This window comes from Mirounga angustirostris, unplaced genomic scaffold, assembly GCF_029215605.1.
Source record: "Mirounga angustirostris isolate CCGP_5_RB_7025 unplaced genomic scaffold, mMirAng1.0.hap1 SCAF_16, whole genome shotgun sequence".
Taxonomy (NCBI): Eukaryota; Metazoa; Chordata; class Mammalia; order Carnivora; family Phocidae; genus Mirounga; species Mirounga angustirostris.
Genome location: NW_026991724.1, coordinates 49318766 through 49344856, shown reverse-complemented (window position 1 = coordinate 49344856; position 26091 = coordinate 49318766). Strand labels below are relative to the sequence as shown.

Sequence of the window (26091 nt, the reverse complement as noted above, 5' to 3'; positions counted from 1 at the left end):
GGAAAACAGTATGGAGATTCCTCAAAAAGTTGAAAATAGAGCTACCATATGATCCAGCAATTGCACTACTGGGTATTTACCCCGAAGATACAAAAGTAGGGATCCGAAAGGGTACATGCACCCCGATGTTTATAGCAGCAATGTCCACAATAGCCAAACTGTGGAAAGAGCCAAGATGTCCATCGACAGATGAATGGATAAAGAAGAGGTGGTATATATATACAATGGAATATTATGCAGCCATCAAAAGGAATGAGATCTTGCCATTTGCAACGACGTGGATAGAACTGGAGGGTATTATGTTGAGCGAAATAAGTCAAACAGAGAAAGACATGTATCATATGACCTCACTGATACGAGGAATTCTTAATCGCAGGAAACAAACTGAGGGTTGCTGGAGTGGGGGGTGGGTGGGAGGCATGGGGTGACTGGGTGATAGACACTGGGGATGGTATGTGCTCTGTTACGCGCTGTGAATTGTGCAAGACTGTTGAATCTCAGATCTGTACCTCTGAAACAAATAATGCAATATATGTTAAGAAAAAAAAAAGAAGAAGAAGAAGGTTGCAGGAGGGGAAGAATGAAGGGGGGGAAATCGGAGGGATAGACGAACCATGAGAGACGATGGACTCTGAAAAACAAACTGAGGGTTCTATAGGGGAGGGGGGTGGGAGGATGGGTTAGCCTGGTGATGGGTATTGAGGAGGGCACGTTCTGCATGGAGCACTGGGTGTTATGCACAAACAATGAATCATGGAACACTACATCTAAAACTAATGATGTAATGTATGGGGATAATATAAGATTTAAAAAAATTAAAAAAAAAAAGAAAACGCCTAATGATAAATGGTTAGGAAACCTTCCAAAGTCATACATCATCAGTGAGGCAATAGGACTCAAATCCAAATGTCCCAAATGCTATGCAGTAAACACAGATTAAATTTCTCAAAAACACTGACCAGGAAATATTTTAAATATATTAGAAATGGGGGCGCCTGGGTGGCTCAGTTGGTTGAGCGTCTGCCTTCGGCTCGGGTCCTGATCCCGGGGTCCTGGGATCGAGTCCCACATCGGGCTCCCTGCTCAGCAGGGAACCTGCTTCTGCCTCTCTCTCTCTGCCTCCTTCTCCCTCTGCCTCTTGTGCGCATGCTCTCTTTGTCAAATAAATAAACAAAATCTTTAATAAATAAATAAATATATAAATATATTTTTAAAAAAGAATTGTTTGCAAGGTTTTGTGTGTGTACCATTTATTAGACTAGTGAGACAAAGATCCATGAGTTGTTATTGTGAGCTGGCTATAGTTTCCACTGCTTGACATGTGTTAAGTCTTTCATTCATAACATTCCAAATATTAGCCTCATTTAACAATGAAGAAATAGAGGCAGAGAGGCTCATTTACCTGTATAAGGTCACACAACTGTTAGATGGTCACACCGGTATCTAAACCTCAGCAGTCTGAGTTCACATTTGTATTCTTAGGCACAATACCCAAGCCCAGATGGTTTCACTGGAGAATTCTACCGAATATTTAAAGAATAATCAGAACTAATTCTTCACAATCTCTTCCTGAAAATAGAAGAGGCCAATATAATCCCAATACCAAAATTAGAAAAAAAAATATGGAGGATAAGATAAAACAAAAATTAAGAAAAAAAAAAACTAGACTAAAATGAAACATTTGAAGCAATCACAGAATTTGATTATTTTGTTAGGTTTGATAATGGCTTTGTGGTTTTATAAAATATAGCTAATATTAAAGAGATGCCTATTGAAATAGATAGGTGTGAACTAATATATCAGGGATTTGTTTTAAATTATCTCAGCATTTAAGTCAAAAGTAAAAGGGGAAAGATTAAGCAAATGTGGTAAAATCCTGGTAACTTGAATTTGAGAGATGAGTATGTGGGGAACCATTATATTTTCTCTTTTTGAGATTTTTCATAATTAAGAATTAAAATCTTGAATTTTGACAACCTGTGGAAATCCTGCTACTTGAGTGAATGCGGGCAATGGTTTTAACCTTCTCAAGCCTATTTTCTTATGTTACAATAAGGATTTACCATCACTTGCTTCACTGAGGCTCCAATACACAAGAATGGTGTCCCTGCAGTAGTCCCCGCCCCACCAACCCCCCATGGATGTTAAGCTTTCTTCATTGGACAGACTTATCCATCTCTGAGACTAGGCAAGGTATATAATGAAGAAAAGACATCTCACTTCCCTGGAATTCTCTGAATGTCTTCTTTTGGAGCAAGAGAAGGCAAATGACAGAAAAGAATCCATAAAACCAGGTCTGCCTGACCCTCCTGACTACTCAGTCTGGGAATAACTTGGTAGGAAGTGTAACATTTAATCAGCTATGACAACTGGCTCCGACCTACCTGAAACATACACCCTTTTCCTTGAAGATATCTTCACCTTTCTTCTTACCTACAAAGACTGCCCCGACCTGAGACCCTTGTCATTCTCACCTCCCTTCTTGTGCTTCTGAATCAAATCCTCCACATTCTTTTTCTTTTCTAAGTCTCCCAAGTGCAGCCACACTACCTAGCCCTGATTACCAAGGACAGGAAGTTCCAGAATTACTGATGTGGAAAGAAATCTGAGGAAGGATTTTTATTGGCAGAGTTGTCTGGTTTGATCTTCAAAAGCAAGACTTGTTCATGTCTGCCTGGGACCTGTTGCTCAAAGGGCTCCCAAAACTCATTCTCTGCAGCAAAGGTCCTATCCTCTGAAGCCTCATTGTTTCTATAAACATTCACTGCACAGTCATTACACAATAAAACATGATGTCTGCCTTGGAGTTCCTCAGTCCACTGAGCTTTCAGGCTAGAGAATAAACAGCATTAGCCACATCTAATTTGCTTTTAAGGCCATCTTCTAAATTCTTAACGAGTTGCTGTATTTATCAAATCCAGGACTGCTTGATTTTTTTTTTTTGATAGATTGCAGTTCTCTGGTGAAATTCTCCATATTTTCATGACCATAATAAAAGTTATTTTAAAATCCATGTTTGATAACTCCAATTTTTGGATCACTATGGGTTAGTTTTGATCATCTTTTTGTTTTGGGGTCATTTAACCTTTATTTTTCCTGAAAAGAATTTAGGTTTTAATGCCAGACACTGCTTATCAATATATGTGGAGGCTGTCTGGTATCTTTATCCACAGAGGATTTCTTTTCTTCTGGTAAGCAAGACAAATACCAGGAGGCCATTTTTTATCTCATCAAGATTGTATATCCTAGGGAAACAGTCTTGTGTACTTTTGGAAAACTGCCCCAGTATACACCAAAATCTAAAAGTGATTATTCTTGGATACAACACTGGTTCTAGAAATTTCTTCACAAGAACATGAAGATGGATGTCACTGTTCTAGATTTTCATTGAACTGCTCTAAAGATACAAACTGAACGTTCGTCAGTAGGAAACTGGTTAAAATGTGATATGTCTGCATTACTGGAATACCACACAATTAAAATGTTATAGACCAATATTGATAGAAAATGCTTCCAACATATTGAGTGAAGAAAATCAAGTTACAACATAGTATGTATATTATCCTAGTTTTGTAAAACTGAATAGATCTGTATCCATAGGCACAGATACCCTAAAAATGTCCAGTATTGTTTATGTGTGTCAGCACCCTTACATTAGTGCCTTTTCTGAATTATTTTATCTAAAAATTTCAGGCATTATTTTTTAGAAAAAAAAAATCTAGTTTTACACAGGAGAAAAGAAAAAGTTTCTCCAGAACACAGATGCATGATAAAAATGGCAAATGGTAACTCACAGTAACCCTATAAATATTTGCATTTAGATATGGTATATTTAGGAAAATGCCAAACCTCTAGGTTGACTAACAGGGACAAGAAGTTCAGAGGACAACTGCTTTAGAAGTATATAGAAAAGGGGGGTGTGTGCTAGAAGAGTTAATGGAGTGTCAGTTCTTTAAATAAATTTCCTAAGAGTGGGTTGGAAAAAAACGAATGTGAGAACCAACTCAACCAGAAGGGCAGAGGTGAGGAAATCACAAAAGAATTGATCCAGAGCCATTTCAACTGGGCCTGTGTCCTGTCCTACCCATATTCTTCTTAATTATGCACACCAATAAATTCTCCTTTTGTCTCAGCTAGTTTGAGCTGAGTTTTCTATTTCTTACAACTAAAAACATTCTGCTATAAAGAGCCAGGAGATCCAGTAGCCCACGCGAGGATCTGGTAATGACAAAGCACAGGGTTTGTTTTGTTTTGGCTTTTGTTTTTTAAAGATTTTATTTATTTATTTGTCAGAGAGACATAGAGAGAGTGAGCACAAGCAGGGAGAGCAGCAGGCAGAGGGAGAAGCAGGCTCCCCATGGAGCAGGGAGTCTGAAGTGAGACTCGATCCCAGGACTCTGGGATCATGACCTGAGCTGCTGAACCGACTAGGCCACCCAGGCGTCCCAACAAAGCACAGTGTTACGGGCACTGGATTTCTGTTGGTAACATGGAACTTGAATATCCAGTGTCCTGGAAGGTAAGGTCCAGAAAAAAAAAAAAAATTGTGGGAAACTTCTCTCTCTCTCTCTCCAATAAATATACACCAAACTGTTCAACCAAGCAAACTTGAAAGCTACTGAAGCAGCTAGGAAGTGTGGGGTGCTATCCAAAATGCTCTGTGCCTTAATAGCTTAGTTCAATGTCCAAAATGCATGCTAAAATGTGTTCCCCTTTTCCACACCCCTTTCTCATGATCTTTTATGGAATTAAAAACAAGTTCCTCTTTTTTTCATTCTGTCTGTTCCTGTCACAAAAGACCCAAAAGAGATAGTGAGGTGTATGCTATACAAACTGATGATGTACAGGGAAAGTCTTAAATGGTAAGATGAAAAGCCAAGCTTATTACGGCTGGAAAAGTAAAGATGTGCAGACAGGAGTCAACTGAAAAAAAAATCTTATGCTCAAATTGCAAGTCGCATGATTTTATGTATTTTTATGAAGTTGTCACTTCCTTCAGTTGTTTTAAAACTTCTAACAAGAATCCTTTTCCTGGGCGCCTGGGTGACTTAGTATGTTAAGCATCTGCCTTCAGCTCAGGTCATGATCCTGGGGTCCTGGGATCGGGCTCTGTGTTGGGCTCCCTGTTTATCCGGGAGTCTGCTTCTCCCTCTGTCCCTCCCCCTGCTGCTCATGCTCTCTCAAATAAATTAATAATAATAATAGTAATAAAGAATCCTTTTCTTGGTACAACTGATTATGACTAACTGGGTCAATTTTTAAGTATTTGTCTTATTTATAGTAGGTTTTCTTCTCCACCAAGTTAGACATTTATACTGTTTGTTAAGCACTGGTTTGAGGTCATGGTCATTCAGCAGTAAGCAAACTTCCTGCCCCCATGGAGCTTCTCTTCTAGTGGACATGGATTTGTCATGTCCATCAGTAAACTTTTGCTAATGTCCTGACCTTACTTATCCTTTTTAAGCCCTCTCTCCTGTGTTGATTAGATTGAAAGTGAAGGTTCTGACTGAAACTTACTGCACCATTCTCACAGCTTCTGTGTCTTGAGGACTGTGAAATTTTGAGCTCTGCTGGAAACACTGGCTACACTCACACAACAAATAAGTTTCCTCCAGCGGAATTCAGAGGACTATAAAAAAATTCAGCTCACTCCTGAATTATTAAAACACAGTATTTTATGAATAGTCTCTGCTGCGTGGATTTTCTGATGAAAATGAGAAGTCTACATTCTGAAAAACACTTTTATCACACTCATCGTGTGTATTGGATTTATCACCACTATGGACTCTCTGATGAACTTGCAGACGTGAACTTTTACTAAAGCCCTTACCACAGTGAAAACATTTGTAGGGTTTATCTCCCGTATGGACTCTCCAATGGGCTTGAAGATGTGAGGTCTGATTGAAGCTCTTACCACACATGCCACATTTATAGGGTTTCTCTCCTGTGTGGATCCTCTGATGAACATGAAGATATGAGTTCCAGATGAAGGCTTTCCCACATTCTTCACATTTGTAGGGTTTCTCCCCAGTATGGACTCTCTGATGGGCTTGAAGATGGGAGCTCCAACTGAAACCCTTCCCACACATATCACACTTGTAGGGTTTCTCTCCAGTGTGGACTCTCTGGTGGTCTTGAAGATGTGAACTCTGACAAAAGCCCTTACCACATGTCTCACACGTGTATGGCTTCTCTCCTGTGTGGACTCTCTGATGGACCTGAAGATGTGAAATCTGAGTGAAGTACTTACCACATGTGTCACACTTGTATGGTTTTTCTCCTGTGTGGACTCGCTGATGGGCCTGAAGATGGGAATTCCGGCTGAAGTTCTTATCACACACATCACATTTATATGGCTTCTCTCCAGTGTGGATTCTCTGATGGGCTTGAAGATTTGAGGCCTTACTGAAGTCCTTCCCACATACCTCACATTTATATGGTTTCTCTCCAATGTGAACTCTCTGATGAGGACCAGGATTCTGATTAACTAGCCTGTCACATGCCTCCCATTTGTAGGTTTTATCTCTAGGGTGGGCTCTCTGATGGGCTTGAAGTTGTGATGTGTGATTGAAGCCTTTATCACACATCTCACATTTAGAGGATTTCTCTCCAGTGTCGTCTATACAGTGAACGTTGAGATCTAGGCTATGACTGGAGCTCTTCCCATACATGCCACACCTATACAGATCCCCTCCTAGGTGGAGGGGCTCATGGGTGGGAAGACAGGAGTTCTGACTGAAGCTCTTAGCACATACCTGACATTTGTAGGGCTTTTCTCCTTTGTTGACTCCCTGATGATTTTGCAGGTCTGAGCCCTGACTGAAGACCCCATCACACTTACCATTCCTACCACATTTCTCCCCTGCATGAATACTCTGGCAAATGCAAAACACTGAGCTCTCACCGATGTCCTCCCCATGCTCACTGTATACGTGGTGCTTCTCTCTTGAGTGGGTTATACTATGCTGGCATGATTTCCTCATGAAGTCTTTTCCACAGTTATTGTGGCTATAAGCCTTCTTGCTTTTGTGTACTTCCTGATCATCACAATGATGTGAGATCCTTGTCATAACACAATGGTCACACTTACACGGTTTATTTTTTACGTCAACTTGCTGACACCTACTCTGATAGTTGTGTGACTCTCTCAGATAGATTTTCTTCCAGAAATCCCCAGTGGTCTTAATTGGAAGCTCTTGACTTCTGATATTATTGGAACTCTCCCCTTGAAGCTTTATTACATAGTTTTCATCTTCAGAAACCTGAGGAGATTCTCTTGCCCATATCTGACAGGAGGAATCACCTAGTTTTGGCAACTTGGACTTCTTGCTTTGCATATTTATCATTGAGTCTTGATTTCTGGCTAATTTACTTGTGAATTGTTCCCATATCTGCCAGCATATAACATCTTCATGTAAAAGGTATCTTAATCCTACTTTTTGAAAAGTCTCTATCTCGTTTTGATTCCTGAGGCCTGGAAGGATAAAGAGGATTCAGAGTTGAAAATGTGGACAAGTGAAAGTTTGTTCAGAGACAGAAATATTTCACAGGTCAATCACACTACGAGACCTTTTCAACCAGTGAAGACTTCAGCTTGACCTTACCACTGTTTTTTTCATGCCTATGGAAATGAAGAGGTAATGAGTAGACTCCTGCCCACTAAGGGCCAACGAGACTCATTTCCAACTATACCAAGACTAATGTTTACTGAGGTCAAATTAGAAATACAAGGCTACAGAGCAACAAAAAGATGTCCCAGAAAGATTATACAGAGGAGAAACTTTACTTCCTTGTTCATAAAAATAATCACTTAAATAATTCTTGCCTTTTCTGCAGCAGGGGTATAAAAGCTACAAAATCCTATGTATTTGTAAGCCTTAAAATCATGGTTACATTACACTACCTGCATATTTGTATAAGACAAGCCAAAAATGGCTAGAAAAGGCTGAATCTGTCTTTTAGTGTTTACAGGTGGATTATCATGTGATGCCAAGAGTTTCCACAGGAAAAAAAAAAGAAAGGACATTCTTGAAAAGTGAAAAGAATGTATTTGCAAAAGGAAGTATTTCCTGTCTTGATAATGAATCCATGAGATGGTACCTTTATATTCTTAATCTAGCCAGAAAACACACATTAAACAAGCTAGATTTGAGAGGATTCCCCCTTATTTCAATGAAGTCCTAATATATAATAGTCAACTGATGAACATTGTAACTAGAAAAAAACCTAGAAAATGCAATCCCATGGTGGACACATCCTATGGGAGTAAAAACCCTATGACCATTGTGGCCACTTAATTTGGCCTGTATTTTCTGGTAAACCTGGACGGTTAATTTCATCTTTTAGGTTTTGTGGATTCATATCTGTACAAAAGGTGCTGCGGTGGTCAGCACACAAGATGGTCTCCAGCGGTCCCCCTCCTGGTATCCATGCCCCTATAGAGATCCCCTCCCACAATGTACCAGGATCAGTCTATGAAACCAACAGAATATGGCAGAAGTGATGCTATGTCATTTCCAAGGTTAGATCATAGAAGACATGGTGGCTTCTGCCTTCCACTCTCCACAGCTCTTGGGGAAACCAGGTGCCATGTTCTAAGGACACTCAGGCAGCCCCAGGGAGAGGCCCACTTGGCAAGGAACTGAGACCCCCAAATAGCCAGCAAGGAACTGAGGTATTTTGCCAACAGTGTGAATGAGCCCATCTTGGAAGCAGACCCTTCGGCCCCATCAAGCCCTCAGAGGACTGCAGCTCTGGCGGTGCTCCTTGACAGCAACTTCATGAGATCCTGAGCCTGAACCACCCAGAAACTTGCCCCAAGATTCCTGGGCTCACATTAACTGTAAATAAATGTTTTGTGGTTTTAAGCCAATAAGTTTAAGAGTAATTTGTTATATAGCAATAGATAGTTAATACAAGTGCCATAGAACTTCTAATTAGGGTAGACATTAACAATGTTCTGAAATAATCCTTTAATCATGCTAGCTTATTCTGCTCACGTGAACTGTCTCCAGGAGGAGCGAAGACAGTAGGATTCACTTAGCACCATTCTCTGTGAGCTTCTGTTTGTAAAGATCATTAAGGGAGAAGAAACCCTTTAGTTTGTGCTTCTGTGCAGTGAAAACAGACCTCAAGAATATTCTTCATAGATGGAGTAGGGCACCTAGATGGATAGACAAAATGCAAAATCCGGGGTATTCTGATGTTTGCCACAAGAACTTTTAGTAAGGGACATGGGGATAGAATATGCTGTAAGATTTGCTCAGCATTCTGAGTAATATGGGTTACAGAGTAGTATCCATTTGTCAAAACTCATCAAATTGCATTCTTAAGATACGTAAATTTAAATTGTACCTCAGTAAAAAGAACTGTAAGACAAATAAGTCATTTTACACCCTGAAAATTCATGGGGCTGTATGCTTATAATGTGTGCAGTTTTCTGTATCTAAGATATATTTCAATAAAAAATCAGCCCAAAATTAAAAAATAAAAGTACAGATTTGTACATGGAAGCAAAGCAACTGGGAAGCTACCTATTAAGAAGCAAAGAGACAATTGTAATAATTGGGATCCTACCTCCCAAGGTTAGGTTTATACATAAAAACAAGGGAGTGAGTCAGATGGAACCAGCATCCAACATGCCTGACTGACTGCATTAAACCTTCATGCAGCAGAAGGATACACGAAAAGAAATAATCGAAGGACCAGGAAGGCCTTCCCCTCACTACTCACATCAGATTAGCAGATAGGTTTTTCTGGTTTTTTGTTTGTTTGATTTGGTTTTGGCTTTTGGTGCTTATCTCCAGTAGGAATGACTATGATTATGGTTATTTTAGGCTGGGTTTACCTGAGGGATACGCAAATTAAAGATAAATGAAGGAAGGAGGGAGCAAAGAAAAGGGGACAATGAAGGGAAGGAAGGGAGGAGAGAGGCAAGGCCAGAGCAGGGAGGACGTAACTCTGTAAAGGGAGGAGGCAGCGCTCACCAAGGGCGAAGCAGAGACCATAGGTTAGGACAAGCCCAGAGGAGTCCTTCTCACTACTGTTCAAATGGCCGCCATGAGGACTGCGGGTCGTACCAAGACAGGGGTCATGGAAGGCTGAACAAATGGAATGACATGGGCTGACCTCATGTGTGTGCAGAACAGACCGCCCCATAGGAGTAGGGAGGCAGTGGGAAAGCTGCTGCGATGAAGCAGGGTGATGAATGGTAGGGGCTCGGGCAGGCTGGCCATCAGGGAGGTGGTGAGCACTCAGAGCTGCACGCCTCTCACCTGAACGCCCATCCCCTGGGGTTTGTGTCTCCATCATCCAAAGCTTCTCTTCTCTCCCCAACGGTAATGTCGTATCTAATCTGAAGGGTTCATATCCTATGAAAAAGAAATGGCATGTGTGCAACGTGAATAAATTGAAGGCAAAGATTGTAATTCCAGAATTACAATCTTTACGCTCTTTAAGTAGTATTTTCCCAAATTCTGACCGTGGCCTGCTGTAATAAAGACCTTTTATGTTGTGATCCAGTACACAAGCACATAGATGTGTTGACCTCATCCTAACCATTACCTACTTCTGTCACATTTCCTTTCCCGCTTTTGCTCACAATCTCTGTTGCACAGTATGCAGTTCCCGACAAGGAGCTACACTATTTCTGACCTATCTCATTCAACACAATAATGATGTAACTCACCAACTGATTTTAAACCTCACAAGATGTCCGACTGGAATCTGACAAAAAACAGACAAGGTACAGACAGGGTGTCCTACAGGAATGAGGAAACTGAGACCCCTCCCCCAAGTTTGGGGAAGCATTGTAAGAGTCCCCAAGTCTTACACATTTGAAACCAAGACATTCCAGGGGGCTGACGTTGAGTCAGAGAGGGCCCCTGTGCTCACCCACAGAGAGTAGGTTCCTGAAATTCTCCAGCATCACGTCCCGGTACAGCTTCCTCTGAGTAGAATCCAGCAGCCTCAGCTCCTCTCTGGTGAAGACCACAGCCACGTCCTTGAATGTCACCATCTCCTACAATAAGCACAGGCAACCGCAATCTCATAACCAATGGCCAGTAGGGACAAGGCAGCCCTAAGAAGGTGGAGAGGATAGGTGAGAAGCTGTTCTGGATTCTGAGGGCCTTGGATCTACCTAAGTAGTTTCCTCCTCTTCTCCATCCCATGTGTCATTTCCACAGATTTAGCCACAGTCACATCAACAATACAGTAAAAAAATTAAAAACTAATTTAAAATTAAAAATTTCCAATTAAAGTTAAATTTTAAAATTTAATTGAAATTTGAAAACTGAGGGTTGCAGAAGGGAGGGGGTGGGGGATGGGGCAACCGGGTGATGGGCATTAAGGAGGGCACGTGTTGTGATGAGCACTGGGTGTTACATGCAACTAATGAATCGTCGAACATTACATCAAAAACTAATGATGTACTATATGTTGGCTAACTGAACATAATTAAAAAAAAGAAAACAGGGGCGCCTGGGTGGCTCAGTTGGTTAAGCGACTGCCTTCGGCTCAGGTCATGATCCTGGAGTCCCGGGATCGAGTCCCGCATCGGGCTCCCTGCTAGGCGGGGAGTCTGCTTCTCCCTCTGACCCTCCTCCCTCTCATGCTCTCTGTCTCTCATTCTCTCTGTCTCAAATAAATAAATAAAATCTTTAAAAAAAAAAATATTCAAAAAAAAAAAGAAAAAGAAAACAACCAATGACAAATAATTCCTGTACATTTAACATGGTGTCATTTGTGAGTATTCCTATAGTCAGTGCCCTAGAACAGTAACTCTGGAATCGTGGGGTATATACATTTTATAATTTGATTGATACGACCAAATCGTCCCAGAGATGTTAGGTCAGTTTAGTCCCCAAAGAGTCAAATAATTTTTGTCTTTCCTTTCTGATTCACACAACCACTAAGTCAAGGGACTGTCACTTTGCTACAATCTGACAAACCAACAGGTCACCCTTCCCGGGGAGCTATGCAAAGGACCCTCTGCACTCTGAAGGCACATGCCAACTCTGCATGACAGCATTCAAAGTGTCAAAGTGTTCAGTTTTTCATGCTATAATACCTGTTAAAATCCCCAAGCTCTGGCCCTCACAAGCTCTAAGATCTTCAACAGACAAATCCTTAATCATTTTCCTCATCTGTGTAATGGCATTCATCTTGCAAGATTCCTAGTTATGTAAATGAATGTACATGATATTTTTATAACTGTACTGTCCAATTCAGTAGCCATGTGACTCACATGGGACTATGTAAGTGTAAATTTTAAATTACATAAAATTAAAAATTCACTCCCTCGGTTGCACTGGCCACATTTCAGGTGCTGGAGCATACTGGACAGTAAAATATAGACTACCTCCATCATCAAAGAAGTTCCGCTGTACACTGCTTAGAACATATACACTTGCCACAGGGTAGGTCCTCAATGGAAACTAAGTTTTACTAATATAATTATAAGTGATATGGTAACTGTATTACTACACTCGCACGTTGATTTAGTCACCCCTGCTTTCTTTTGATTAATGTTGCGTGGTGTATCTTTTTCCATCCTTTTCCTTTTCAACCTGCTGATACCATTATATTTAAAGTGAGGCTTTTTTTTTTTTAATTTGAACATCTAGTTTTATAAAGTGATTCATGAATAAGGTAGCATCCCATCTAGCAAGGAGAAGGGAGCCCCCTGAGGTGAGTTCCTTATAGAATGCATATAGCTGGGTCATAGTTATTATTTTTTTATTTAATTTTATTTTTTTTAAAGATTTTATTTTTATTTATTTGTCAGAGAGAAGAGCACAACCAGGGGGAGAGGCGGGGAGAGGGAGAAGCAGGAGCAGGCTCCCCGCCAAGCAAGGAGCCCGATGCAGCACTCGATCCCAGGACCCTGGGATCATGACCTGAGCTGAAGGCAGATGCTCGACTGACTGAGCCACCCAGGCACCCCAAGCCATATTTTTTAAAAGATTTATTTATTTATTATTTTAGAGAGAGAGATGGGGGAGGGGCAGAGGGAGAGGGAGAGAGAGAATCTCAAACAGACTCCATGCTGAGTGCAGAGCCTGATACAGGGCTCGATATCACAACCCTGAGATCATGACCTGAGCCAAAATCAAGAGTCAGATACTTAACTGACTGAGCCACCCAGGTGCCCTGGGTCATATTTGTTTTTAATTTTTATATTTCCAGTATAACTGGCAACAAATACATTAGTTTCCTTAATTTGAGAATGTCTTGATTTTCCCTTCATTCTCAAGGGATATCCTTACTGGATACAGACTTCTGAGTTGACAGTTCTTTTCATTTGGCACTTTAAAAATAGTGTGCCATTTTCTTCTGGCCACCATGGTTTCTGATGAGAAATCCACTGTCTTTGAGTGTTTTTTCCCTTATAGCTAAGGTATCATGTCTCTCTGACTGCCTTCACAATTTTTTTTCTTTTTTGTTAGTTTTCAGAAGTTTAACTAGAACATGTGTTGGTGTACTTCTTTTTTTCTTTTTAGCTATTATTATTGCATTTATTATTGCTACTACTATTATTAATGACAACAGAGTACCGAGAAGGGCGGAAGACCCCAGAATACTTTGTGTGTTTATCTTCCTCATTATCAAAGCTTAAAGAAACATCTAGTTTAAACAAGAAGTTAAATTATTTTTATGAAAAGCAAAACCAAAACAATACTTATTTTCTCCCAAAATTGGGTTTTTAAAGTTAAAAAAGACAGTAGATGTGTTGGTGTATTTCTTGCAGTTTACCCTGTTTGGGGTTCACTCAGTTTCTTGAATCTGTAGTTTTAGGTCTTTTGTCAAATTTGGGAAATTTTCAACCATATTTCTTCAAATACTCCTTCAGTCCTACCCTCTTCCTCCTCTCCTCCTGGGACCCCAATGACATGAATGTTATATATTTTGTTATAGTCCCCTGGGCCCCTGAGACTGTTCTTTTTTTTCAGTCTATTTTCTCTCTTTTATTCATATTAAATAATTTCTATTATTCTATTTTCGAGTTCCTTCCTCTGTCCCTTCATTCTGCTATTGAGCCCATCCACTGAATTTTTAAATTTCTTTTACTGTATTTTTCAGTTCTCAAATCTCCATTTGGTTCTACTTTATATCTTCTATTTCTTTGCTAAGATTTTGGGTTTTTTTTTTCCCCCCCAGCATGTCTATAATTGCTTACTAAAATATTTCTATGATAGCTGCTTTAAAATCTTTGTCCAGTGGATGAATCTAGAAGACATTATGCTAAGTGAATAATAAGCCAGTCACAAAAAGGATTGTGAATATGAGGTATCTAGAATAGTCAAATACCTAGAGACAGAAAGTAAAATGGTGGTTTCCAGAGAATGGGATGAGGGGTGGTAATAGGAGTTACTGTTCAATGGGTAGAGAGTTTCAGTTTGAAGATGAAAACCTTCTGGAGTTGTGAGGTGGTAATGGCTGCAGAACACTGTGAATGTACTTAATGTCATTGAGTGGTACACTTAATATATGTTATGTATATTTTACCACAATAAAAAAAGTCCTAGTCAGACAACTAACATTTTATATCACTTATAACTTAGAACTAACATCAGTGAGCATCATCTTACTTTGTCTGTTGATTGTCTTTCATACCAGTTGAGATTTCACTGGTTCTTGTATACCAAATGATTTTCCACTGAAACTTGAACATTTTGAGTATTCTGTAATCAGACTCAGGATTTCATTTAAATCTTCTGTTTCACTAGGCCTCCTCTGACACATCTCTCAAAGGGGAAGGGAAGCAGAGCTTTGTTACTGCCAGCTGGGGGATGTAAGCCCAGATTCTCCACTTGGACTCTGTTGACACCTGGTGCGGTGAGAAGTTCACTACTTCTGGGCTAAGACTTCTGGCCCTTTACTTAGTGGGAAGAATAACATCTCCTCCATCTTTCCAGAAGTGGCAGTCTCCAGAACTGCTTGTTGAGAACAGAGCTTTTATGCAGGAAAACTGTTATAGCAGTGTTCTCTAAAACATTTTTTAAAAATCTGGGTGGCTCGGTTGGTTAAGCATCTGACTCTTGATTTTAGCTTAGGTCATGACCTCAGGATTGTGAGATTGAGCCCTTTGTCGGGCTCCATGCTCAGCAGGGATTCTGCTTGAGATTCTCTCCCTCTCCCTCTACTCCTCCCTGTCCCAGGCTCTCTCTCGCTCAAATAAATAAATCTTAAAAAAAAAAATCTTAAACTACCTAAATGTCTAGTATTAGGGAATTTTTAAAATTTTTTAAAGATTTTATTTATTTACCAGAGAGAGAGCATGAGAGTGCACAGAGGGAGAGGGAGAAGCAGACTCCCGCTGAGCAGGGAGCCTGATGTGGGGCTCGATCCCAGGACCCTGGGATCAAACGCCCAACCAACTGAGCCACCCAGGCACACCGGGAATTTTTTTTTTTAAGGAACAGCAATTCATTGAAATATGATGCAGTCATCAAAAATGCACGTGACAGAAACCTCTGTTTCTGGCTTTAACAGAATAACTGGTACCAAACATGCCCTTCTATCATAAGTAGTAAAATAGAAAAAAATATGAAACAAACTGCTTTCAGACACTGAAAGCAGAATACTTTGATCTCTGAAATGAAGGAAACAAATGGGGTGAGCCCTATGATCACCCTAAATATTTGCCTATCGATAACTTTTGAACTGCAAGTGCTGGAAGGGGGAACCCAAACAGAGCCTTGCTGGACTGAAGAGACAGAAAAATCAGAATGGGGAGACTGGATAGGTGGAAAATGTGGAGCAGAGTTCCAGAATGGGAATTATGCATAAGAAAAGTGCTGGAAATCTGCCCAGGAATCCCTTTGAGTCTAGTGCTAAAAACCAAACTGTGCAAATACAGGAGGAAACTCCACAGGCCAGGCAAAAAGTATCTGAGGAGCGATGGGCTGAATGGTTCCCAGAGCTTAGTAGGACTTAGAGGTGTCTGAATTCCAAACAACGAAAATGGAAAGCCCTCACTGATCATTAGGGACATTTGGCAGCAACAAAAGGGCCACACTTTAGTAGAAGGGCTAAACTATCTCTAGAACAGAGTTTCTCAACAGTTGACATTTTGCACCAGGTAATTCTTCATTGCTGGACGCCATCCTGTGCATTGTAGGATGTTTAACAGCATCCCTGGCCTCTGCCCAGTAGTTGTCAATGGTACCCACTGTCTAGTCCTGACAATCCAAAATGTCCACACACTGCCAAATGTCCCATGGTGGGGCAAAGCTGCTCCTGAGAGCCACTGCTCTGGAATAAAGGTTACTCCACCCCCACCCTAATCAAGCTTAAAAAACAAGGTTCCAAAGAATCTAATTGAACCAAAGGAATATATGACTATCTGACTGTTAAAAGAAAATGCACTTACAAAGTTGATGCTCATTCATAATAAAAACTCTGAGTAAAGTAGGACTAGAAGGGAACTTCCTCAACCTCAATGATGGACATCTACAAAAAGCCCACCAGATGGTGGAAGACTGAATGCTTTCTCCCTAAGATTAAGAACAAGGAAAGGCTATATATAGCGAAATTGTTCTAACAGTTTTAGCCAGTGCAATAAGAAAAGAAAAAGCAGTCTACATGATGGGGACAGGAATGGAAAAAATACAACTCTTTATTTACTGATGTCTGTGTAGAAAATCTTGAAAGGTTAGAAAAACGTTTCTAGATTTAATATGCAAATTTAGAAAAGTCAAGATACAAAAATCAGTTACATTTCTATATTCTAGCAACAAACAAATAGAAATTGAATTTCAAAAACAACAGCATTCAGAATAGCACCCCCAAAACATAAATCATTTAGGGATAAATTTAACAAGATACATGTAAGAAACCCACATGTTGAAACCTATAAAACATGACTGAGGGAAAGAAATAAGACCCAGATAAATGAAAGAAGATACAAATGAAAGAAGATCTAAATGCTCATGGGTCAAAAGGACTTGTATTCAGAATATTAAAAGAACTACTAAAATTCAATACAAATAAACAACTTAAATTTAAAAATAAGCAAAAGCATTGAACAAACCTTTCAAAAAGAAGGATGCAGATGACCAAAAAGCAGAAAAAAGACATTCAACATCTCAGGCATCAGGAAAATACAAATGAAAGCCACAATGATATATCACAACATAACTGTCATTAGGATAACTAAAATTTAAGACTGAAAATATCAAATGTTAGAAAAAGTGTGGAGCCAACTGGAACTCTAACACCTTGGGGAAAGAATATAAAATATGCAATCACAATGGAAAATGATTTGACAATTCCTTAAAAAGTTAAGCATATGACCCAAAGATTATATTCTCCTCCTACTTAGAGAGAGAGAGAGAGAGAAAGCCTGTGTTCATCCAAAAATCTAGCACACAAATGCTTATAGTTTATTTTCAATAGCCAAAAACAAGGAGCAACCCAAATGTCCATCAATGAGTGAATGGATAACCAAATCGTGGAAAACCCACACTATGAAATACTATGCAGCAATAAAAAGGACTATTGGTTTGGGTCCAAAAACATTGTGATGAACAAATGGAGCCAGACACAAAATGAGTACACACTGTATAACTTCATTTACATGATGTGGGGGGACATCATCAAAAAGACATGATTGCCAAATGACCTGTGAGCTGGACCCGTGAGCTGGACCCTGGCACTCAGAGGCTCCTCACCCCCTCCTGTCCTTGGGATGTAGGTTCTGCTTGTCTGTCCTGCTCCCACAGACTCCTCCAAAGATACAGATTTGAGATAATGATGTGATGTTGAAAACACCTGCAGGGTATACTGAGGACAGTTAGGGCCTCTTTATAAACTTCTAAGATTTGGAGGGCAGCTGAGGGGATCCATTTATCTTGTTGCCGCCCAAGACAAGCCTCACAGGTAAGTTCCCTTTGCTTAGTAAAATTGCCACCTACCAACCTGGAGTGGCCTGCCCCTTTCTTCCATCTCTCCCTGCCTCCCGCGTACAGGGCCCATTTCAGATTACAGCTGGGAGGCTCCCGAGAGGGTTGAAGACCAACATACGAAACTCAAGTAATTTAAGATTAATCTAATCTGTAGTGACATAAAGTAAATTGGTCATTGCCTACAGACAGGTGTGTGGGACTGGGATTAATTGGGAAGGGACATGAGGGAACCAGAACTTTTCGTGGTGACAGAAATGGTTTACATCTAGATTGTGGAGGTGGTCATGTGGGTGTGCATATTCATCAAAATTGATCAAATGCTTTATTATATGTAAATCATATGTAAACTGTAACTCAAAAATGATTTTATTTTTATTTATTTGAAACAAAGAGAGAGTATGTGCACAAGCAGAGGTGGGGTGGAGTAGCGGCAGAGGCAGAGGGAGAAGCAGGCTCCCCGCTGAGCAAGGAGCCCAACGTAGGGCTCAATCCCAGGACCCTGCGATCATGACCTGAACCAAAAGCAGACGCTTAACCGACTGAGCCCCCCAGGCGCTCCTAGAAACCCTTTTAAGATGAGCACATAAAAGAATGCTGAATCATAAAAAAACTCAAATAGTAACAGTAAGTGAAAATACAAAATTGGAAACTGTACATATACTGCAATTATAACTTTATAAAGATAGCATGGGGAAAACAGCTGACATACGCAGTGTAGTAATGTGGGTTGTTTTTTTTTTAATTTTCTGAAATCTATAAATTCCTGAGCTATTATTTGTGAAATGAAGATGATGCTAAAATAAAACCAAAGCCAAAACCAAAACAAAAGCTAAGGATAGAAACAAAAAAAGAGAACCAATAAAAAAAGAACTGGCATATAACAAATACCTGTTTTCCTCCTTTATCCTTCCCATAGAAGAGAAAAAAGAGGTGTCTAATCTTTGAGAAAAAGGCATGCAATTTTGACAAAAATCAAAACTCAACTCACCTGAAACTTGGTCATTTTCTCCTGCTGCTTCTGGGAGAGGGCAGAGTCCTGGGAAGGCAGAACTGACAAAGAAAAAAGCCATGAGACGTAGGCCCTGCCCAGATGGCTGCTCTGTGGGAAGTGTAAACAAATCTGTGCCTCAAATCTGTCACCTACAAAAGTGCATAATAGTGCTTCCCTCATGGGACTGTTGTGAGGATCAACATGTGAGTAGAGGGAGAAACTCTTATAGCTGATTCCCCTGCAGCTGCAGAAAAAGTAGGTGATGTAACAAAATTATGATTATATATATATGTATATAAACATATAAATTTATAATCATAAATTTGTCTTTGCAAATGTCTTCTGCCATCATTTCCAGTAAAGGAGTCTTTTATAAGACATCCAGATTTCAGAGCCTGTTCAATTCTTTCCTTCTATCTATTTATCCATCTATTATTTAAGTAAACTCTACCCCCAGTGTGGGGCTTAAACTCATAACCCTGAGATCAGGAGTCACACACTGCACCGACTGAGCCAGCCAGACGCCCCTTACAATTCTTAGTCTTAAGAAATTCACCTTTGGGGCGCCTGGGTGGCTCAGTCGTTAAGCGTTTGCCTATGGCTCAGGTCGTGATCCCAGGGTCCTGGGATCAAGTCCCGAGTCAGGCTCTGCTGGAGATTCTCTCTCTCCCTCTGCTCCTTCTCCTGCTCTCTCTCAAATAAATAAAATCTTTTAAAATACTCAAGTAGGGGGCGCCTGCGTGGCTCAGTCGGTTAAGCATCTACCTTCGGCTCAGGTCATGATCCCGGGGTCCTGGGATCGAGCCCCGCGTCAGGCTCCCTGCTCAGCGGGAAGCCTGCTTCTCCCTCCCCCACTCCCCCTGCCTGTGTCCCCTCTCTCGCTATCTCTCTCTCTGTCAAATAAATAAATAAAATCTTTAAAATAAAAAAAAAAAAGAAATTCACCTTTATCTCTGAAAGCCCATAATTCTGATTGGCTATATTACTTAATAATCTGTTGTCTTGAAATGATGTTTAATTGACATCAGTATCTGGTTTTGTAGGAGGTTTGAATACTTGAGTTTTCCTCACGCAGCTAGAAGAGTCTCAGTGGTAACTGCTCCTCTCCTATGCTCACTGTAGTAAGGAAAAACTAATTAAAATTAGGACTTGTAGATGTTTTCATCTGAAACAAAAACTTGACAGTCTCTTATTTAAATGAACAGTGTTGCTCTGGGGATTACGTGAGCAAGTCTAGCAAAGCTGCCTAAGCAAATCCAGAGACAGAAAGTGAATTAGTGGTTGCAATGGGCTCAGAGAGCAGGGAGTGAGGGGTGATAGCTAAGAGGTGGGGGGTTTTCTTTTGGGGTGATGAAAATGTTCTGGAATTAGACAGTGGTCGTGGTCATACAACCTTGTGAATATACGTTAAAAGGGTAAATGGTATGATATGTGAAATACACCTAAAGTTCAAAAAACAGCAAAAAAAGAAAAAAGCCCTGGCTCAGTGCCTGGCACATTATATAAACTCTCAATAAGTGATGATATGATGATTATTGCTCCCATGTAATGGATGAGGAAGAGGGGGATTCACAAGATTAAGTTACTCAAGGTCCCAGAGCTTATGAGAGATGACAATGGACCTGAATCCAACTTTGACTCCAGAGCTCGTGTTTTTATATGGTCTCCGTGTTTCTAACCACAAACATGAAGAGGACGTAGGAAGGTTGTCCCTTGGGATGAGAGAAAGGGGAGCCCGAGGGCACAGGTCTGCTCAAAGCGATCTGCTGGGAGATACTGGAGCCAGTTAGTCAGGATTCTACCATCGACTCTTCTGACTTCCTAGCTCTTTGTGCCTCTTTCTACATCTCTAAGATAGGATCATAACAGTATCTAGCATCTAGAGTTGTTAGGAGGTTTCCATGAACACAACACACACAAATAAGCGTCCAATATGTGGCATCCACTCATGTTCGTGGCTCTTCCTACTTCAGACAGAAGTACTCGAGTAGAGGGGTGCCTGTGTGGCTCAGTCAGTTAAGCTTCTGCCTTCAGCTCAGGTCATGATCTCAGGGTCCTGGGATCGAGCCCCGCATCGGGCTCCTTCCTCAGCAGGAGGCCCGCTTCCTCCTCTCCCTCTACCCCTCCCTTCCACTTGTGTTCTCTCTCTCTCTCAAATAAATAAATAAAATCTTAAAAAAAAAAAAAAAAAGAAGTACTCGAGTAGAGATGAGAGCAATGGATCCACTTCTCAAAACCTGGACAAAATCTCAATTCATAACACCAATTCCGTTGTGCTGGCCCTCTTTCTGCCTCCCCCTACTGCTCTGCTCAGTGACAGGGTTTTGCAAGGAGACCTGACATTTCACAGTGTTTAGTGAGAGAAAGGAAGTGAGGTCTGGGGTCCCTGGCTCGGCTCTCCACTTCTGGACTCCGAGAAGCCTTCCATCACCAGGGGGCAACCACGGGGATAAGTAGTGGTTAAGCATCTGTTTTGCCTATGAGATGATTAACACACCTTTCTCTCCCCAGTACCCAGAATATACTGAGGACTGAAAACACAAGGAATCAAAAAATGACTGAAAAAACACTCCATCGGGCAAGGACTGGACTCTTCAATCTCTGAGGTTCCTCTGAGCTGTAAAATTCTGAGGCTGTTCCTAATTGGGAGAAGGACAGGATGAACTCTATCTTCCAATTTCTTCCTCTGGGTTTCCTATTTTATTTGCTTTGTTCAAGCAACATCACAGTCATCCTTAATGGTAAAATAATCATAAAAGGGTCAATCCTGGGCTCTGGGTAAAGCAAACCCTATTTAGGTATTTATTTATTTATTAATTTATTTATTTTAAGATTTTATTTATTTATTTGAGAGAGAGAGAATGAAAGACAGAGAGCATGAGAGGGAGGAAGGTCAGAGGGAGAAGCAGACTCCCCGCCGAGCAGGAAGCCCGATGCGGGACTCGATCCCGGGACTCCAGGATCATGACCTGAGCCAAAGGCAGTCGCTTAACCAACTGAGCCACCCAGGCGCCCGGTATTTATTTAATTTTTAAAGTTACTTATTTATTTGTTTGTTTATACAGCACCATCAGTTCCTTAGTCAAATGTTATTCCACGGACATATTTATGTAACTGAAACCCCCCCACCCCACCACTTCCCTTTTGGTCCCATTCACTCCCCTTTTATACTTGGTCTCAGCACTCTCTAACATACTAATGGATGTTTTCTTTATCTTGCTTATATCTATCCACCTTTTCAGAAGGTAAGCTGCATTATTTTGGTCACTGCTCTTTCTCCAGTGCCCAGAAGAGTTCATGACATGTAGCAGGCACTTAATAGAGATTTAAAAATATATATATATATATACATGTATGTATTATAATTATATAGTATTATTTATATAAATATAATATATAAATATTATAAAGATATATATTTATAATTATATGTACACACACACACACATACATATAAATGACCGAATGAACAGTTCATAAAGACACATCCTGTATTATATTAGCTGAGAGCCTCATTACTACTCACCAAGCACATTCATTCATACATTCAACGAATACTTATTGAGCATCTGCTACGTGCCAGGCACAATTCCATATATTAAAGACACAGCAGTGAACAAAGTCCCTGCTCTCGTGAAGCTGATATCATAGGTGGGAAGACAGATAATTCACCAACCAACAGGTATGTGCATCATGTGTCAGCTGGTGATTGATACTGTTAAGAAAAACATGGCGGGGGGTGGGGGGGAAGGGGCGATGGGGAGGTGCTATGTTAAGACCTGATGGTTTTAGGGGCGCCTGGGTGGCTCAGTCGTTAAGCGTCTGCCTTCGGCTCAGGTCATGATCCCAGGGTCCTGGGATCGAGCCCCGCATCGGGCTCCCTGCTCTGCGGGAAGCCTGCTTCTCCCTCTCCCACTCCCCCTGCTTGTGTTCCCCCTCTCTCGCTGTGTCTCTCTCTGTCAAATAAATAAATAAAATCTTAAAAAAAAAAAAAAAAAGACCTGATGGTTTTAGTTCAGTGCCGTAGTTACTGGCTGAGTGATCTTCTGGAGACCACTTATCTTCTTGTATCTCATCTGTAACGTGGGGATAATAACAAGGTTCTTTTGAGGAATAAATGAGTTAATATATAAAAAGCACTGGAAACTGCCTGACTCATAATAAGCTCCCAATAAATGCTAGTTATTCTTTTCACCACCTTCATTATTATGACGTGGTGATAAATCCAGAGATGATGCGTTAGTCCTGGTCTGTTTCTAAGAAAGTTTGTTTTAGGACATGGAAGTATTATCAGTAAATGTCTATCAATTTTTGAATACTCCGAAAAAGCTGTGGCTTCTGTATATAGCCACAGAGTGAGATAAAGGACAAAAATATCTATATGGATCATTTTTACTGTTTTGTCCCTTAATTTGTCTTCAGGAAACCAAGAGCAAATTAAATTCCAAAGGCACAAACTAAATTTGTCATGTTCTTGCCCGGCTAGCTCAGTCGGTAGAGCATGAGACTCTTAAATTTGTCATGTTCTTTTCTTTAATTGCAACTTTTTTTTTTAAGATTTTATTTATTTATTTGAGAGACAGAGAAAGAGAACACACATGAGAGGGATGGGGGAGAGGGAGAGAGGGAATCCCAAGCCGACTCCACACCGAGCTCAGAGCCTGACACAGGGCTTAATCTCCCGACCCTGAGATCATGACCTGAGCCGAAATCAAGAGTTGGATGATTAACCAACTGAGCCACCCAGGCGCCCCTCTTTAACTGCAAGTCTTACAGGGCTCCTAGCTCTCTCACTAACCACCATTTTCCTAATCACCACATAAAAACTTTGGAATTGTTTATGTCCTCTCTCCCTCGACGTCCATATATTTATGATAATCTAGTATAAATCCTCTTGCCTCAATGTCTGGATTTTTTTTTTTTTGCATTAAAATATTCAAGCAAAAAAAGGGAGGGAGGATTATATGGCAAGATGGACAAAACTTAGACTAACAGTTGAAGGTTGACCAAGGTTGATGGATGTGAGAATTCATTATAGTATTTTGTCTGTATCTGTGTTTGAAAATGTTCACAATCACAAGTTACCAAATATAAAAATACTACAAGTATGATACAACTCCTGAGAAGCATAGAAAAATGCATATACATAGAAATAACTAAAAAGAAATACGTTAACACGTTTACAGCTGTCTCTACATCCTGGGATTATGGATCATTTTTGGCCTTCTTCATCTATTTCTCTACTTCTCTATGATAAGCACAAACTACCGCCATAATCAGAAAACAGAGTGTCATAGAAAATAAGAAAGTAATTAAATGAGCATAGCTTTCAGGTCCTTTAAGGTCCCAAATTATTACCAAATGGCCTCCCTCTAGACATAGGGATTACTGTAGAGGCTGTGTTTTGGCAACAGGCTTGAGCAATGAAACCTTGAGCAAGGCACAAGGGCCCACAATGACCACCAAGCTAGTGCAAACAGACTCATTAAGTGACCCACCTCAAAATGGCCATAGTCCCTAACTAACCAGTGGGCTACTTACAACCAGGCACAGTGCCTAAGATTACCAGAAAAGGGAAAATTCCATACATCTCCATACTTTCTCATTCAGCCCTAAAACTGTGGCCCCTCACCACTGCCCAGGGGCAAAGAGTCTCTCTTTTGCTGTCCTGCCTGCTCCTCTCTTGCAGTGTATTCGATAAACTTCTATCTCCTCTGTTCCGCCTTGGATGAATTCTTTCACCCCTGGGCTGCCAGCCCCCACCCAACTGGGATGCCCCATAATTACCATTTTAGGGCTGAAAAAGTGTATGGCATAAAGGTCAAGAACCCAGACAGCCTGCGCTCAAATTCCCAGTTCTGTCTCTTCCCTGTTGTTGGACTTTGGGAAAATAAGTAACTTAAGTTCTTCACCTATCAACGCTGTCATCTGTAAAATACAAATAATCACAGAAGATTTGTGTGTTAGGAAGATTAAGTTAATCGATGCATATAAAGCTATGTGGCACTCAACATGTCACCAAACTGTTATTACTCATTCTTCAACACAGGTCTCATCTAACTCCCATTTATTCTATAAACATTTGAACATGTGCCCAGTAGAAAAATATCTGCTTAGGAGTGAAGGAAGTCGGTTCCCCACTTGAGAGCAGAAATGGCACAGCAGGGAGCGTGGGTGGATCAGTCGGTTAAGCACCTGCCTTCTAAGCATCTGCCCTCCGCTCAGATCACGATCTCAGGGTCCAGGAATGGAGCCCCCCGCCCCGCCCGCCACGGGCTCCCTGCTCAGTGGGGAGTCTTCTCCCTCTCACTTTGCCCCTCCCCCGGCTCATGCTCTCTCTCAAATAAATAAGATCATATAAAAAAGAAAGAAATGGCCCATCATGTTAAATTCTCTCACGGTGGGACACTGTTACCAGCAGGAGGCAGGGGGTCACTCCCTCCTCCTCTCTGCACCCTCTGGGAACTCGGGGGCGGAGAAGGGAAAAGAGGCTGGGAGATATCACAATTTTTTCCCCCTGGTCCAGAATAAATCACGGTGGACAAGCCCAGGCACCAGCTGGGGTGAGACCAATCCTTCCTTTAAAAAAGAGGGGTGTGGTCATGGGGAGTCAGGAGGAATCCCAAACAGCCCTGCTTCCCGCGGGGACTCAGAGAAGCGCCAGCGACGCTGCAGCTGCAGCTCTGAACCCAACCCCGGGCTCACAGAAGTTTTCAGGGGCTGAGAGCTTCTCGGAAAGAAAACGCCGATTGGTAACAACCGGACCCTGTTCCCGTGCCAGGAGGGCTTCCAAGCATCTTCACGCTTCACGTAAACCTCACTACACGCCTCCTACGGAGGAACTACCCTTAATTCCACTTTACGAAGGAGAAACGGGGAAATTAAGCAAGTCTAGGAACGTGTCGCTAGAAGGCGGCAGAGCGTGTAGAAGTGTGGAAGGCCAGGGAAACCGAGGTCGCGACCCCCGCCCGCCAAGTCAGGGACGCCCCCCCGCCGCCCCTGCCCTCCGAGGCTTCTATTCCCTGAGAGCGAGGGCGGCACCTGCAGGTCTCACGCCCAGGCGAACTGGGCAGAGACGCAGAGGCTCAGCCTGACTCACGTTCCAGAAGGTACCACTGACCCGGGCTTCGCCCTCCCGCAGCACAAGCGCCTGGACCGGTAGCAGCTCCGGGACCACGCTTCCCAGAATCC

At 41.3% G+C, this 26091-nt stretch overlaps 1 protein-coding gene across 11 annotated transcripts; it reads right to left on the bottom strand.

Moving 5' to 3' along the window:
- Positions 1 to 4948: 4948 nt before the first annotated feature.
- ZNF233 (zinc finger protein 233) lies at positions 4949 to 26091 on the bottom strand. 11 transcript variants are annotated; one of them, XM_064580436.1, is made up of 7 exons: positions 26021 to 26091; positions 24688 to 24828; positions 19846 to 20016; positions 18898 to 18959; positions 10894 to 11020; positions 10275 to 10370; positions 4949 to 7474 (listed from the first exon to the last, which is right to left on the bottom strand). In XM_064580436.1, the coding sequence occupies exons 4-7, from the start codon at positions 18910 to 18912 to the stop codon at positions 5676 to 5678; spliced, it is 2037 nt and encodes a 678-aa protein (XP_064436506.1). In that variant the 5' UTR covers positions 18913 to 18959; positions 19846 to 20016; positions 24688 to 24828; positions 26021 to 26091; the 3' UTR covers positions 4949 to 5675. The 11 variants fall into 11 exon arrangements, with proteins under 11 accessions (XP_064436506.1, XP_064436509.1, XP_064436503.1 ...); XM_064580439.1 differs by lacking the exon at positions 19846 to 20016 and having other exon boundaries at positions 10894 to 11080; XM_064580433.1 differs by lacking the exon at positions 19846 to 20016.